General features: G+C 39.1%; 1 protein-coding gene across 1 annotated transcript in view; it reads left to right on the top strand.

Annotated features, from left to right (window-relative positions):
- The window catches only part of LOC122651891 (probable LRR receptor-like serine/threonine-protein kinase At1g67720), a 45436-nt gene that overhangs the window by 28768 nt on the left and 723 nt on the right, over positions 1–15945 (top strand). Inside the window, exons 4-16 of the mRNA XM_043845450.1 lie at positions 4322–4853; positions 5154–5659; positions 5859–5991; positions 6126–6197; positions 6280–6348; positions 6440–6511; positions 7143–7211; positions 11381–11535; positions 11635–11876; positions 12926–13052; positions 13343–13411; positions 13514–13700; positions 15677–15812. Coding sequence (XP_043701385.1) covers positions 4322–4853; positions 5154–5659; positions 5859–5991; positions 6126–6197; positions 6280–6348; positions 6440–6511; positions 7143–7211; positions 11381–11535; positions 11635–11876; positions 12926–13052; positions 13343–13411; positions 13514–13700; positions 15677–15812 — 2369 coding nt within the window. The remainder of the gene's footprint in view (positions 1–4321; positions 4854–5153; positions 5660–5858; positions 5992–6125; positions 6198–6279; positions 6349–6439; positions 6512–7142; positions 7212–11380; positions 11536–11634; positions 11877–12925; positions 13053–13342; positions 13412–13513; positions 13701–15676; positions 15813–15945) is intronic.

Below are 15945 nucleotides of genomic sequence, written 5' to 3'. Positions count from 1 at the left end.
GACCCAATTTAATGCCCCTCTTCAAATTTTGAGGAGTGACAATGGGAAAGAGTATATGGAAGGTCAGTTCTAAAAATACCTTGCTGCACATGGAATCCTCCATCAGACCAGCTGTGTCGACACTCCAGCCCAAAATGATGTGGCTGAGAGAAAAAACCGCCACCTCTTGGAGGTAGTTAGGGCTCTTATGTTTGCTCGCAATGTCCCTTCCCTTTATTGGAGGGATGCTGTCCTTACTGCGGCCTATTTAATTAATAGGCTTCCCAGTCGGGTTCTTCTTTCAAAAGCCCTTATTGAGCTATTACTTGGCTCTTTTTCCTTTATAGTCCCACCTAAGGTGTTTGGCTGCGTTTGTTATGCTAGGGATACAAGGTCCCCTGGTAAACTTGACCCACTTAGCCTCCGCTGCATTTTCTTGGGATACTCTACTACCCAAAAGGGGTACAAATGTTACTACCCTCCATCCCGCCGGGCTTTTGTCAGCATGGATGTTGTCTTTCATGAAAATGTTCCATATTATGTGTCCCCACCTCTTCACGGGGAGAGTGTTAGTGAAGATGTGCTGACTATTGACTCTCCACCTCCACTTCAGTCTGTTTACCATGAGCCTGAACCAGTTCGGCCTGCCCCTAGTACTTCCCCTGAGTCAGGGGGAGAGGTTCCTATACAGGGGGAGCAAGCTACCCCGGTCCAGACTCCTATCCAGAGGACTATTAGTGAATTTCAGAGGAGGATTGATGCTAGTAATATGAAGACCTATGCAAGGAAACATAAGCAGGTTCAATCAACTGTTGCTCCAGTACCGATCCAATTGCCGAACCCGGATCCAGAACCTGCCTCTCCACCTGGTAATGTTCCTGATTTATCTATTGCTCTTCGCAAAGGTGTCAGAACTTGCATTCAACATCCTATATCTCATGTCGTTTCTTATGATTCCCTTTCCCCATCCTTCCGTGCCTTTGTTTCCTCTCTTTCTTCTGTTCGTATTCCTAACAATTGGCAGGAAGCTTTATCAGACGGAAAGTGGAAGGCAGCTATGATGGAAGAAATGGAAGCCTTGAAAAAAAATAACACACGGGAACTTGTGGTTCTTCCACCTGTGAAGAAAACCGTTGGATGTAAATGGGTGTTTGTGGTGAAACAGAAGGTGGATGGCACTGTGGATAGGCATAAGGCACGACTCATGGCCAAGGGGTTCACTTAGACATACGGCATTGATTACCAAGAAACTTTTGCACCGGTTGCCAAGTTAAATACTGTTCGTGTGTTATTATCTTGTGCAGTCAACCTTGGATGGGATTTGCAGCATCTAGATGTAAAAAATGCCTTCCTAAATGGAACACTGGATGGGGAGGTGTATATGGACATTCCACCAGGGTTCTCTTGTGACAGAAACCAAGGAAAAGTATGTAGACTGAAGCGTGCACTTTATGGGCTGAAGTAGTCACCTCGAGCATGGTTTGGGCGGTTCCACAAGGCCATGATTTCTGTGGGCTATAAGCAGAGTAATGCTGATCACACACTCTTTATAAAGAGGGTTGGTGAAAAACTCACTATTCTTATAGTCTACGTTGATGATATAGTGGTTACTGGCAATGATGGTGATGAAATCAGACGGTTGAAGACCTTCCTTGGACAAGAATTTGAGATTAAGGATCTAGGGAAACTACGATACTTTCTTGGGATTGAAGTAGCCAGATCTTCTAAAGGCATTTTTCTCGCCCAGAGGAAGTATGTCCTAGACTTATTGGCTGAGACTGGGTTGCTAGGCTGTCATCCTTTAGATACTCCTATGGACCCTACTGTTCGACTCAAGGAGAAAGAGGGTGAGCCTGTTGATAAAGCCCGGTACCAAAGACTTGTAGGGAAGCTGATTTATCTTTCACACACTCGTCCTGACATTGCTATCACCATGAGTACTGTGAGCCAGTTTATGCATGATCCCTACTCTTCTCATATGGAGGCTGTTCTTCATATCTTGCACTATTTGAAATCAGCTCCTGAAAAAGGAATTCTTTTGTCTACGCATGGTCATCTACGGATAGAAGCATACACTGATGCTGATTGGGCTGGTTCTTCAGATCGCAAGTCTATTTCTGGGTATTGCTCCTTTGTAGGTGGAAATCTTGTCACGTGGCGTAGTAAGAAACAAAATATTGTTGCTCGTTTTAGTGCCGAAGCTGAGTTTCGAGCTATGGCACAGGGTATTTGTGAGTTACTTTGGCGTAAAGGGTTGCTACAAGATCTTGGTGTTCCTATTCGTCTTCCTATGATGTTGTACTGTGACAACAAGGCTGCAATCAGCATAGCACACAACCCAGTACAGCATGATCGTACCAAGCATGTTGAGGTGGATAGGCATTTCATTAAAGAGAAGTTAGAGGTAGGGCTGATTTGCATTCCCTTTGTGACGTCTACTGATCAACTTGCAGATATCTTCACTAAGGGATTGTCTGGGAAGCTGTTTCATCCCAATCTAGTCAAGTTGGGCATGATCGACATCTTTGCTCCAACTTGAGGGGGAGTGTTGAGATTGGCTACATTACCCACTAGGGGTAACCTAGTCCTAGTTGGCTTTTATTACTTATTTTGTTTATGTTTTAATTGTTTTATTCCTGTTTTTCCCCCCTATACGATTTCTATTTGGGATTCCTAGTTATAGTGGGAATTCCTAGTAGGAATAGGATTGGGGGGAATTCATATCTTGCTGTAATTTGATTTTGTTATAAATTAGAGGCTGGGGTGATCGATCAGATCATCTAAGCATTAATTCCCAAGGCTGTTAACAAGTGCCTATTCTTGCGTTGGCCACCTCATTTTGTTGTGTAGTGTACGAACAATTAGTTTGATGAGTTATACCGTGACTGAGGCAAAAATTAGATATCTCAGTTTGAGTGTATTCAAGTGCATTATCAGACCAAAATATTTTAATGGACACATCAAACTGAGTTTTTATTGCTTGATAAAGTTTATGAACACACACTAAGGAATTGAGATCTATCTTTCAACAAATAAACCCAAGTGCAACGGAAAATTTTGATGATGCAAGAAAACTAAGTTTTGATAATTTGACAAAAATTATAATAAATTTGAGGTAACTTAGATCGGTTGTGCATAAGATAAATCCAAGTATAACGAGAATAATCATCAACAAAAATGACAAAATATTGAGATCCTCCCATGGTACTATTTGAAGCCGGGCCCCTACACATCAAAATGAACTAAGTCAAAAGGTGAGGATGAAAGTGAATCACTGTTATTAAAAGGTCATGCAGTTTGTTTTGCAAATTGACATGACTGACAATCAATGCTTATCCTTAATGCGACCTAACTATCCACTGGAAATCAAATTACATAACTTACTGAGAGAAATATAACTCAGTCGAGAATGCTATCTCTTAGGTGTGTTAGATGCCATAGAGGCGGCAAACTGAATGAAGGTGGGAAGGCGAAGAGATGTGAATTCAAACAGGTGTCCCAATTTATGGCTGGTCCCAAGAGTCTGTCCTGTTTGAGGGTAGGAACAAGTTGGCAGTGGAAACATGACCTATGTGACAACATGCATATGAGAGCCGTCAACAGTATGAATAGATGGTATAGAGGAACTAAATGACTTTGAAGAAAAGATTGTAGAATCATTAGTCCTGTGGTTGCAACAGGCAAAGTCAAGAAACCAAGATGAAGTGTTACTTGGAAGGACAGAAAATGCAGTTGAGGGAGAGATCTCCCAGAGAAATGGAAGGAGAGGAAGAAGGCTTAGTAGAAACTTCCTCAGGGGAAACGGAAGTGATCATGGTAGAGTGCTCGAGGGTGACTTGAGGATGTGATTTCAATTCTTGTTGATTTATCTTACTTTTAGATGGATATATTAGGGATTTTCCACTTTGTAAACTTTGATACTTGGGGTTTTAATGTCTTTTTGATTTTGAATAATATTAGACTGCCACCAGTAGAATTCTTATGGTTTCAACTACGATGATAAATAATTTATGTTTGAGATTTGGTTATTGATGGTTTATTATGAAAAATAATATTTGTTTTAGCGATCGTTTGATTAGTGCCCATGAGGGCCGGACCCCTACTTATATCCGGTTTGGGTCATGACAGAAACCATTGTGCTGCATTATGCATAAATAGGGAAAATCTATATTGAGTCTCTCACTTGGTGTTTGACAACTGATTACAGAGTGTACCAGTTGGATGAATTATTTGACCCACATAGAAATATTGTACTAAAACATGAAACCAAGATCTCTGAAGTACTTATTTTGCTTAGCACCTGTGTGGTTTACTGTACTGACACATTGATCACGCAAAGCAGGTTTTGTAAGCATAGACTGTGGAGGCAAGGAAAATTTCACAGATGATCTTGGGCTTGAGTGGATGCCTGACGATCAATTTATTTATGGTGAAACAGCTAAAATATTTGTTACAAATGAGACCCGGAAGCAATATATGACACTGAGGCATTTCCCAGCAGATAATAGAAAGTATTGTTATTCACTTAATGTTGTGACTAGAACACGTTACCTTGTCAGGGCGTCATTCTTATATGGTAATTTTGACAACAATAATGTGTACCCAAAATTTGATATATCATTTGGGGCCACTCATTGGTCGACAATTGTGATCTCCGATGCAAATACCGTTGAGGTTCGAGAGTTGATATTCTTGGCATCTTTTCCTACAATTAGTGTGTGTTTATCCAATGCTACAACTGGGAAGCCGTTTATCTCTACACTTGAGCTTCGGCAATTTAATGATTCAGTTTACTATACAGATTTCGAAAATCAGTTTTTCCTTAGTACATCTGCAAGAATTAACTTTGGTGCAGATAGTGATGCTCCAGTGAGGTATGCCTCAAGCCATATGCTTAAAAGTGCTTACTGCCTGGCTATTTTGTGCTTTGCCTACTTATGATTGCTTGTTTGGTTATTCGGCTGTCTGATTGCATTAGAAGGAAAACTATATCAAATATGGATCTATTTGGCTCTTATACTTCCTCCCTAATACATTATTTACAACTGGATGGTTCAAAATTTTAAGTTAGATAAGCTGTCAAGTGATAACCCTTTTTTTTTTCTTCTTCTTTCCTCCTATATTTCTTTTACTCCTCTATTGTGTCATTTCTGTAAGAGAATTTTCCTTTTCAGGTATCCAGATGATCCATTTGACAGAATATGGCAGTCTGATTCTTTGAAGAAGGCAAACTATCTTGTGGATGTTGCTGCGGGCACGAAGAAAATCTCAACCATCATGCCCATTGATGTTTACAGAGATGAAAGGCCACCTGAAAAAGTGATGCAGACAGCTGTTGTTGGTACAAGTGGAGTGTTGACTTACCGCTTGAACTTGGATGGATTCCCGGGTTTTGGGTGGGCATGCACGTACTTTGCTGAAATTGAAGATTTGAGTCCAAATGAGACTAGGAAATTTAGGTTAATCCTCCCTGGCACACCTGACATCACCAAAGCTGCAGTCAATATTCAAGAAAATGCTCTAGGGAAAGATCGACTGTATGAACCAGTATTAATCAACATATCACTACCCTTTATACTGAACTTTCAATTTCAAAAAACTTCAGACTCATCCAGGGGACCACTCTTGAATGCTATTGAGATAAATAAGTACCTGCGGATAAATGATGGTTCTCTTGATGGTATTGATTTGACTCCTTGTATGCTGTGCCCTCATGTGCATATTATTCTTTTGCCAGAAATACTTGTGCAGCTTTTTTGCATGAACAGTTATTATTAGTCATCGGTTGGATTTGTATCTCTGATTGCATCTTCTGAATGGCATTCTTTGGTCCCAGTGTTAGTCTGGGAGTTACTGATGGAATGTTTCATGTCCTACAGGAATAGTTGCTGCCAATCTAATGTCTCACTACTCGGCAGCAGATTGGGCACAAGAGGGTGGTGATCCATGCTTGCCAGTTCCATGGTCATGGGTGCAATGTAACTCAGATCCACAACCAAGGATAGTTTCAATGTACTTCTTTTCTCACATTTCCAATACATTTTCCTCGGTTTCTGACTTTCTGTTGAGAGCTTGTTCTGCACCCATCTGTCAGAAACTACCGCCACTGATTTATGTTAAACCATTGCTGTCTGATATCTTGGCAGTTTTTTGTCAAGGAAGAATTTGACAGGGAACATTCCTTCAGAGCTGACAAATTTGACAGGCTTAGTTGAGTTGTAAGTTTTAAAACATGTGAACAGTTTCCGCATATAGAATTAGTTTCCTTGGTACAAATGACTGCTCATCTTATGACTGCAGATGGCTTGATGGGAACTCACTCACAGGTTCAATACCTGATTTTACTGGATGCGTAAACTTGAAAATCATGTAAAAAACCGATTTTTTTTTTCAGTGTTCTTAGTCCTGTTTCCCCCTCTTAAATTTAACCTGGTCATCATTTGTTATCTCTTTGTCACAGTCATCTTGAGAACAATCAGTTGACTGGCGAGCTGCCTTCGTCTTTAGCAGTCCTACAAGATTTGAAGGAATTGTAAGTATTACCTGAAAATCAGTTACTATGAATTCCAAACAATTTATGGGACATCATATGATCATACTTTATGGTGGCACTGGGGAATATATCTGTGACTGTAGGTGTTACGAGCCCTTATTGCAGCTGCTGACTTTACTATGGATCAAAATAATTAATTATTCCAATAAATGAGAAGCTCTCCCCCCCCACCCCCACCCCCAAAAAAAAAAAAAAAAAAAAAAAAAAAACCAAATAAGAAAAGAGAAATGGAGAAAGGATTTGTTGCAATGCATGTTCTATCCTATTGCTTCTAGGAAAAGAGATCGAAACAGTTGGGTTCTACCAGCCTCCAAACCCTTTACAAGCCTGCATACAGGCGATCGATGTCTAGAAAATTCTTGAATAAGTTCCACCACTACATGCCTATATAATGAAGGAAATGTGAATTGTAGCACATGTGGAATCGGTCAATGATCCCAATTATAATCCTGAAAATATTTTGTATTTACTCTTCTTTTTATTATTGTTTTTTCATTTTAATTGCTTTCCAGAGTAGTTATTGGTACTTTGCACATTCTCCTTTTGGGGTTGAGATGTATTGAAGAACTCATTTATTTGACTTATCGAAGAGGGTTTCTGATGGTTGCAGATATTTGCAGAATAATAGTTTGTCCGGAACAGTGCCAAGTAGTCTTCTCAAAAAAAATCTGATTTTGAAGTGGGTATCTTCTTCTGTACCTGTGCAATTGAATTCGTGTAATCTAATTAACATACTGGAATCCCATCTGTATACTAAAACAGGAGATGTAATTGATGCTTACTTACTTCTTGTCATTTACAGGCGACTGTTGTGGCTGTTTAAATTTATTTTTCTCTTACATGGTAATCTGTGGCATTGCTTTTAGGGTCATTTCAGGCTATCAGTTTTACATCAGCATATGAAGTTCATTTTAAATAATTGTAAATGGAAGAAGATGATTTGCATTATTGTTGGGCAATTTTAAACCATTGAAATCCTGGATCCTTCTGCATATTAGTTCTAGTTGCCATAGTCTTGTGTGAGTGTTCTCATAATATTTTGCCATTTTGGTGATTCAAAAACTTGAGATTTGAGAAATGTTACCATTCAATGTACAACTTGGGTTACAAGAGATGCAGTAAGGTACATTTGTCTTCTTATTTTTGGAAACGGTCTAACAATGAATGAATGGTATAACAATCCTATTTATGGGCCTACAAACTTACGAGGGAACACAGCTATAGGGAAAGACATTAGGTAAGATCAACAAACTCATACATTGCGTGTACTAGTCACGCTTGGACCTTGAGGATCTGTTATAGTATCCTCTTTGAGATTGGTTTTGAAACCTTAACTCCTTGAGCTGTGCTGTGAAGGATGGAGAAGGCCCTTCAATCAATGAAAAAATATTGTTGGTTATAGGCTTAATGAGAACTTCAGTCAGCTGATCAAAATAATGTGCATATATAGTAACAAGAAAGCCTTACGCAACTCTTCCTTGAAAAAAAATGATCTCAAGTTTAATGTGTTATGCCTGCTCATAAGTACCAGAGTTATAGATATGTATACTGCACTCAAATTATCGCAGAGCAGTGTGGCAAGAATACATAATACGACCTATAGTGTGAAGAATGAAGGAGATCCAATTCATTTGTGCAGTGGCATGAGCACAAGGAACAACATTTGACCATGCAACAGAAGGTATGATAGCCAGTAGAGGATAGATGGTGATCGGGCACCTAGCACAATCAGGCGCTGGAGAAGGAATACACGTCCAAATTAGTCACAAGTAGAGTACCTTGAAAATATGTAGTAATGCATTCTATAGATTGAACATGAGAAGCAGGATCATGCATGAACTGAGAGGAAGGATTATTATCAAAAGAAGTGACCGGGCAGATGAGTCAAACTCTGAAGACTGTCAACAATACTAAGAAGTGACATAAGAAGGGGGGATGGAGTAGATGAGGAAGACTATTTAGCAGCAGTACTGCAGATTTATAATCATATGTATCTGTACAGTTAAGGATACTTTTACCTTATTTTTTTTCAGGAAAGCCGTTAAATGCGTGAGAAACTTCAATGCCTAAGAAAGAGTAGAGAGGAATAAGGTCCTCCATGGCGAACTCAGAGGCAACTCAAGAAATGAAATGATGAAGTAAGACATAATTTGCTTTAAGCCATGAAGCAGTGAATGATGCAATGGCTACATGCTGGTTAGACAACCATCACCCTTTTTGGAGGCTTAAGTCAAAAGCATCTAAGACGAGCCGCCTACCTTTATACTTGGCTTCATGCCCTTGCAGCCTCATGTGGGTGTCTGTCTTGGCTCTGATCATTAAACTCAAGGCTGCTGCAAGAGTCCATCTCCTTTAGCTGTATCCATACTCAACTCAACTAATCCTTTTCCCAACTAAATGCAGTTGGCTACATGAATCCTGTTTTTCCATTTAACCCTGTTTAAAGCCATATTTATAGTAAAGCCCTAAGGCATCCATATTTTTTGTCACTACTTCCCACAGAATTTTCGGCCTGCCCCTAGTTCTTTTAGCTCCTCTAATTGCAAACCATCACTCAAACAATTCTCCTTCAACTTGTCACCTATCACCCCTCGTAATAAAAAACCTGTAATTTGTTCATTTCTTATTTTCTCTCTTCTAATTTTTCCATTTATCCACCTTAACATTGTCTTTCTGATTTACAATTATTAAGGTGGGTTGATCCTTGTTTTATCTCTGCTATTGTGAATTGCTGGTCCCAAGCCCAGGTAAAGGAGGGTTTGTTGCTGTGTCAGGTGGGCAGCAGGCATCATAAAAAATCTTGTTAAACCCTTTAGCACGAGTCCTGAACACACACACTCTCTTTTAGATGTAACCTTAACAAACAATATTAATAAATAAAACCATAAAACTGTCGAGTAAAGCTTTACATCCATATTTATGATCCACGACATTGGGGTCTGTTGTTGTCCTTGATTGACTTAGATAATAAATTAACCTATTTCTATTTCTAATAGAGTAATTAAAAATTAATCTTATCCCACAGGACTAAACTGCTCCTTAATGCTTTCTGAAATTAAGAAAATTCCTTTTGTAACTTCAACTCATATAACCAATAACCTGTTCCATTGTTAAAACCACTGATTATGAAATAAACCCTGGGCCAATCTACTGATAAACCTAAGACAGAAAAACAAAAATAGATGGAAGAATCCTAAACCTGTGACCCTATGGAAGCTCCCTCGTGATTGTCTTTTCAATTCTTACATAGTTCCATGAAGGAGTCTTCCAATTTGTTCTAGGTTTTTCGGGCTGTGACTTGCTGAATGACCGTCACTAGCACTTTATAGTAATTATGATGGATTTACGTTTTCATAAGATGATCAACCTTCTGCACTATTTAAGATGGATTTTCTACTGTTTTCATCTTGTGAGGTTCCCAACTGCTTTGGCATACCAGCCTCTCACATGCTCCTTCCAGATTAAGTAATTTTTAGAATCGGGCTTAACTAGGACCAAGACTGAGAGCTGAGCCAAGGTTGTGTTGTTCAACGAAGTTGAAAATGAAGATAGCACCTTAGACGAGATTAGTGCTGAAAAATGATCTTCTACTTGGTCGTCATAGAAGCTCCAATACCATGGGCTTTCCTCACGATAGGAAGCATTTCCTCCTTATTTTGGAAATTGTGTCTCAGAGAAATGACTAACTTCTTGTATACATTTATAAACTTACAAAGAAATACAACCAGGGTGAAAGCGTTAGATAAAATGAACTAGTCCATCATAGAATACTCCCATACAGAGCTTGTGGCTGTCCCCGAATCCTTCTTGGAGTAAGCTACAAAGAGATAGGGTTGAGAAATGTTGGAGGTTATGCTGAAGAACTTGTATTGTTTTGGTGAGTTCCCATATGTGGAAGTCAACTCTTATGGAGTGCTCTCCTGTTCTTCGTCTTCCCCCCTCCCCCTTTTTGATATGCCACCTTCATTTTGTTCTTATCTTTTCTTCTGCATATCCTGACTTCCAGTTTGAGTTTTGAAGGGAGTTCCTTCTTCTGAATAAATATCTGCAATGTGGTGTTTGACCTATTTCTTTTTCAACTTGTTTCTAACAATCTATTAAATGCTTCATGGAAAAAAAAACACAACTGAAATACTGAATAAGATTGAATATGTAAGTGATTGATGACCTTATGGGGTTGGTAATATTGAGGCTCTTGTCCCCCCCCCCCCTCTCCTTGTTTTAAGTTCCTGTGTGTCCAAGGTTCAAGTAAGCAGCATAGGCCTCTGCCTGAACCGGAATTGGCTGGGAATCGGACTGAGCCCTAGAAAATCCTGTACGAATTGGCTGGAATCGGAATTGGAATAATTGAGAGATGATTAATGTATGTATGTGGTCAGATAGGTAGATTAAGTTGGGATAATGCTTTGTTGACTCGAGTCCTCAAGGTTGATGGATGTGGAGGCTAAAGACAAAGACAAGGATTACGGCAATGGTGTAGTGGTAAGCTTAAGAATTAAAAAAAACATTTGGGAATATGTCCTTATTCCGAGATGTTAAGAAAGGAGCACAAATTACTGTTTGAGTAAACTTGTGAATTCTTTTTAATCATAAAAGTGAAAGAGAAAATAATTAAGGAACTCCTAGTGGCTAGTGTAACACTGATCAGATCAGATAGTGTGAAACAATCACAGATTTCCTGGAATGTTGATAAAATAAAGTTTGTGATGATGAATTGAATTTTGTTTATAAAAGTAGGCTTTATCTTGTTCCAAACCTCCTCTTCCCCCCCTGCTATTGGCTTTCTGCTTCTTCTAATTTGTTTTTTTTTTTTTTTTTTTTTTAATGTTCTATTTTGATGCTTCATAGTTATTCTGGAAATATCGATCTTCACAAAGGAGGGAATCGACAGAGCAACATCAAAGTAATTATTGGATCATCAGTTGGTGCTGCTGTGCTGCTCATTGCTACTATAGTATCTTATATAATTCTGCATAAGGGAGCGAAGAAATATTATACGGAAGGTCTGATTTTGATATGTCTAAGTTTCCTTATCCCTCTTCCCTCATTAAGTATCTAAATGGTCCCAGAACCTGGGTTTTCTGGTTTCTTTTTTATTTCAGAGAAGCTTCCTCCTCCACTGCCTGCCCAGAGCCCAGTGTCTTCCCTAAGTGATGTTGCCACGGAAGCCGCACATTGCTTTGCATTTTCTGAAATCGAAGATGCCACCAGGAATTTTGAGAAGAAAATTGGTTCAGGGGGCTTTGGAGTAGTTTACTATGGAAAGATGAAAGATGGAAAGGAGATTGCAGTCAAAGTTCTAACTAGTAATTCCTATCAAGGGAAGCGTGAATTTTCAAATGAGGTTGGTTCAAATGTTATTGGATATGTATATGTCCGCTCTTATATTCTCATCTATACCCATTCTTCTGGAGTTTAATCTTCTTAGAACCGTATGCTGAAAATATGTAATCATGGTTTAAAATTTGATTTTGCTGGGGATCTTGCATCAAGAAACTGTGAACATTTCATTTGAAGGGGAGCAGATAACTGTGGAAATCGGGAGAAATATCGGGGTTCAGGGAAGATAACCTATGAATGTAATTCCAGGAATATAGGAATGAGCATAATTTGGTGGAATTTGAAATTCAAAAGAGTCACAGCTGTGTATGGTTGCAAATGAAATGACGGGAAGGGAAATGAAATTAAAACATAAATAAAAAAATGCGTCCCAGTGCACGAGGCTCTCTCTCCTGCAGGGTCTGGGAGGGGCAAATGTATGCAGCCTTACCTCCATTTCGCGGAGAGGCTGTTTCCATATTTTGAACCCGTAGCAACCTGATGGTTGCAATAGCACAACTTAACCATTGCACCAAGGCTTGCCCACCGAAATTAAAACATAAATGAAGTGGAAAATTTTGCAATCATTACCAACAATGATTACATAACTACCTTAAAAACTTTCAAAATCTAGTCAGTATACTTTCCTTTTTAATTGGATTCCTTGGATTTGAATAGAGGAAGACAGATTCCTCGTGCACTGGGTACACCTTTTTTTTAATTTTTAATTTCCATATTTTGTAAATATGGAATTAGTTATACAATCATCATTACAAAACTTTCTGTTTTCATTTTTAAATTAATTTCACGTCCCCTCATATCACTTTGCTTGCAACCAGATGGAGCCTACGGTTGGGATATAGGGCTAGAATTGGGGCTGAAATATTGGCTATTGGTTGCCTCAAAAAAATAATTAACTGAAAATAAGGACTGTATGTGTGGAGAAAGAACTACAGTTTTATAAGGGCTGGTTTCAAGGTACTATTGGGATTACCGGCTGATAGAAGTCAGGAAGATGTTTTGATTTGTAAGTTTTGGTTCTTGTAAAGTGATCAATGCTTCTATTTGATCCAGGTAACTCTACTTTCTCGAATACATCACAGGAACCTGGTTCAATTTCTTGGATACTGTCAAGAAGAAGGGAAGAGTATCCTTGTTTATGAGTACATGCATAATGGAACTCTGAAGGAACGTCTTTATGGTAAGTGTTATTTGTCCCTTTGGTCAGGAGCAGCTTAACGTTGCATCTTAACCCTGGTTTGGTAACTTGGTATTGGGTTGTCTGGATCACCCAATCCAAATCAATATTGGACAAGGACGATCCAATCTGGGAAAGCACAGGATCTGCAATGTTTAGTATATTTTAATAATTCTGTTTCTGTTTGGATCAGCTGATCCTTGATCCACAACAGTATCGCCCAGGACCGATCTGGACTATGAGACTGAGCTCTGGATTCTTGATCTTAACTTACCTACACATAAATTTTTCAGGACCTTTAACACGGGAGAGAAGTATCAGTTGGCTCAAGCGCCTGGAGATTGCTGAAGATGCTGCAAAAGGTTAATATCCATGGAAATAGTATGACTCCGAGTTTGTCAGAGAAACCCTAACAATTATCCAGAGAAATAAATTTGATTGCTGTAGACTTGAATTTCTTTCAGGGATTGAGTACCTTCATACAGGCTGTGTTCCAACCATCATCCATAGGGATCTGAAAAGCAGCAACATTCTTCTTGACAAGCACATGAGAGCAAAGGTCTCAGACTTTGGTCTATCGAAACTTGCAGTAGATGGAGCTGCCCATGTCTCAAGCATTGTTCGGGGAACTGTAGGATATCTAGATCCTGAGTAAGGCCCTTAACTCCAGTAACACGATTTTGTAACACCATGTCGTGAAAATTTGAGCTGGAGAGACCACTTGCAGTATTTTTATGTATTAATGAAACTTTGAGATGTCTTTGCTTGACACAAAATTGACATTTCTAGGATCTGCCCAATCCAGATTGATCCTTAGTGGATTGTCTGGTCCACTTGCAGGGTTGGATTTATCCACAAGAAATTTGTCTAATCTTGTCAGTAAATAGGGCAGTCTGATGCTGATCGGGACCAGGATAGGCCAGGACTGAGCCATTCCTCCATTGCAATCCCTGAATCCTAGCACTGATGCTTCTATTTGATACTGACATCTTTACTTGCTTTGTGTGAAAATCTCGGACACACTTCATGAAGTCCCCCCCTTACCCACTTAGTATTTTATTAACCAGCACTGGGTACACTTCCAACTGTGCATACATAAATGATGTACACATGCCAAAAAAAAAAAAGGGTAATTGAAACTTAATTGCAGTTATCTTTTATGTAAGCCAATGCCACACTTAGGAATGTTGATCCTTATCCGTCTCAATTTTATTACTCTTGACTGTGATCCCACTTTTGATGCCTTTAATCATAAAAAAGGGGTTCTGAGGCAGAGCCTGGCCCTGCTGGTTGAACCGGTTGACCATTACACAGTCGCTGTATTGGTTTAGGTGACCCCAACCCCTTTAATGGAAAAATAAAATTGCTGGCTTGTCCATCTGACCTAAATTGTTGAACCATCAAACTGAGACGCTAGAACTGTAAACAACCCATGGATCTTCAAACAGTTTGTGTACCTTGCATATATGTAAAATTTTATTTTTAATTGGTTCCAAGGATTGAACCCCTAACCTCCAGTCTATATTGTTAGATGCTGTACTTAACCACTTCGACATGGCTTTAATTGTGTCAAAAGTGGTTCTTTGTATATCAAAATGTGTGCTTGTACCCTACTTTCAAACAGAGCTGGTCAACCTGGTGATTGACTAGGGTGCAACCTGGCACTCAAACAGGTGAGTGGACAGGCTGGGTTTCAGAATATTGATATGAACTTATTTTTCTTACCAGGGAACTATTTCATATCTATTGAGGGATATTCTAAAATGTTTTTGTCATTGAGGCATTGTAGTGTTACAAATCTTGGATTGGATAAGCTAGTGTGCAAAAAATTCATGCATATCTGTTGAGGTGAATAAATAAGTTGGTGAAGATCGATCTGTTTGAAAGGATTGCTTGTCTTGGCATGTGCATAGAGTTTTCAGTCACATTCTCAGAAGTTAAAAGAGTAATGTTGTTAAATATAGATATAATTGGTCAAAAGGGAGTTTTATTGGTACTCTTGTTTCAGTGGAGAAATTTTCTATGATATACGACAAGTGATTTCTTTTTCTGGTAGGTGATCCATACACTTATTTGAATTCCCTTCTTGAACTTTCAAGGATTAATGCGTTCTTGTTCCCTCCTAAATCCATAAGTGCTCCAGCTGCATGCGTTGATGGTTTAAAATCCTATGTAACAGTAAACCTGTTGCTTAGTAGCTTTCCTTTGCACTTAAAATCTACACTATAACAGTTGTCTGATGGATTATAGTTCCTTGGGTTTGGCTGTGCTGTTGAGACTTGATTGTGTGGTTGGAAGGGGAACTCTGCTGCTAATGTAGGTAGGGTTTTTGGATGGTTTGAATTTTATCCCTCTCCTCTGCTCTCTTTCATTTCCTTTTTCTTCTTCCTTAACGTGGGGTGCATATTATGGTGTATTTTGATGTATCTTCCACCTCATGGAAGATGCAATCTCTGTTTTAACATTAGTTAATGAGTTGGTGGCCACAAGTAATTTGTGTGAGGTAGGCTGCAATATTAAGCATTTAAACTATATACAGTCTAGTATGTGTATTTGTGTAGCATTGTGTTCAGTATCAGTTCTTTATTCTCTTTCCAGCATGTCTGATTTTGTATCTCGACACACAGGTATTATGTCTCTCAGCAGTTGACAGACAAGAGTGATGTATATAGTTTTGGTGTCATTCTTCTTGAGTTGATATCTGGTCAAGAAGCGATATCTAATGAAAGCTTTGGTGTTAACTGCCGCAACATTGTCCAGTGGGTCAGTTATACTTTTGTTTTTCAATCTAGGTGCCTTGCTTACCCTTTACATGCCACAACTAGCCCAATTGCTAGGGATGACATGGCATGTGGATTGTCTTGGTTCAGCTGCCCTGCTTATGTCAATTCTTTCA

The sequence above is a fragment of the Telopea speciosissima genome, chromosome 2 (genome assembly GCF_018873765.1).
Source record: "Telopea speciosissima isolate NSW1024214 ecotype Mountain lineage chromosome 2, Tspe_v1, whole genome shotgun sequence".
Classification (NCBI taxonomy): domain Eukaryota; kingdom Viridiplantae; phylum Streptophyta; class Magnoliopsida; order Proteales; family Proteaceae; genus Telopea; species Telopea speciosissima.
This window is presented reverse-complemented; position numbering and strand designations above follow the sequence as displayed.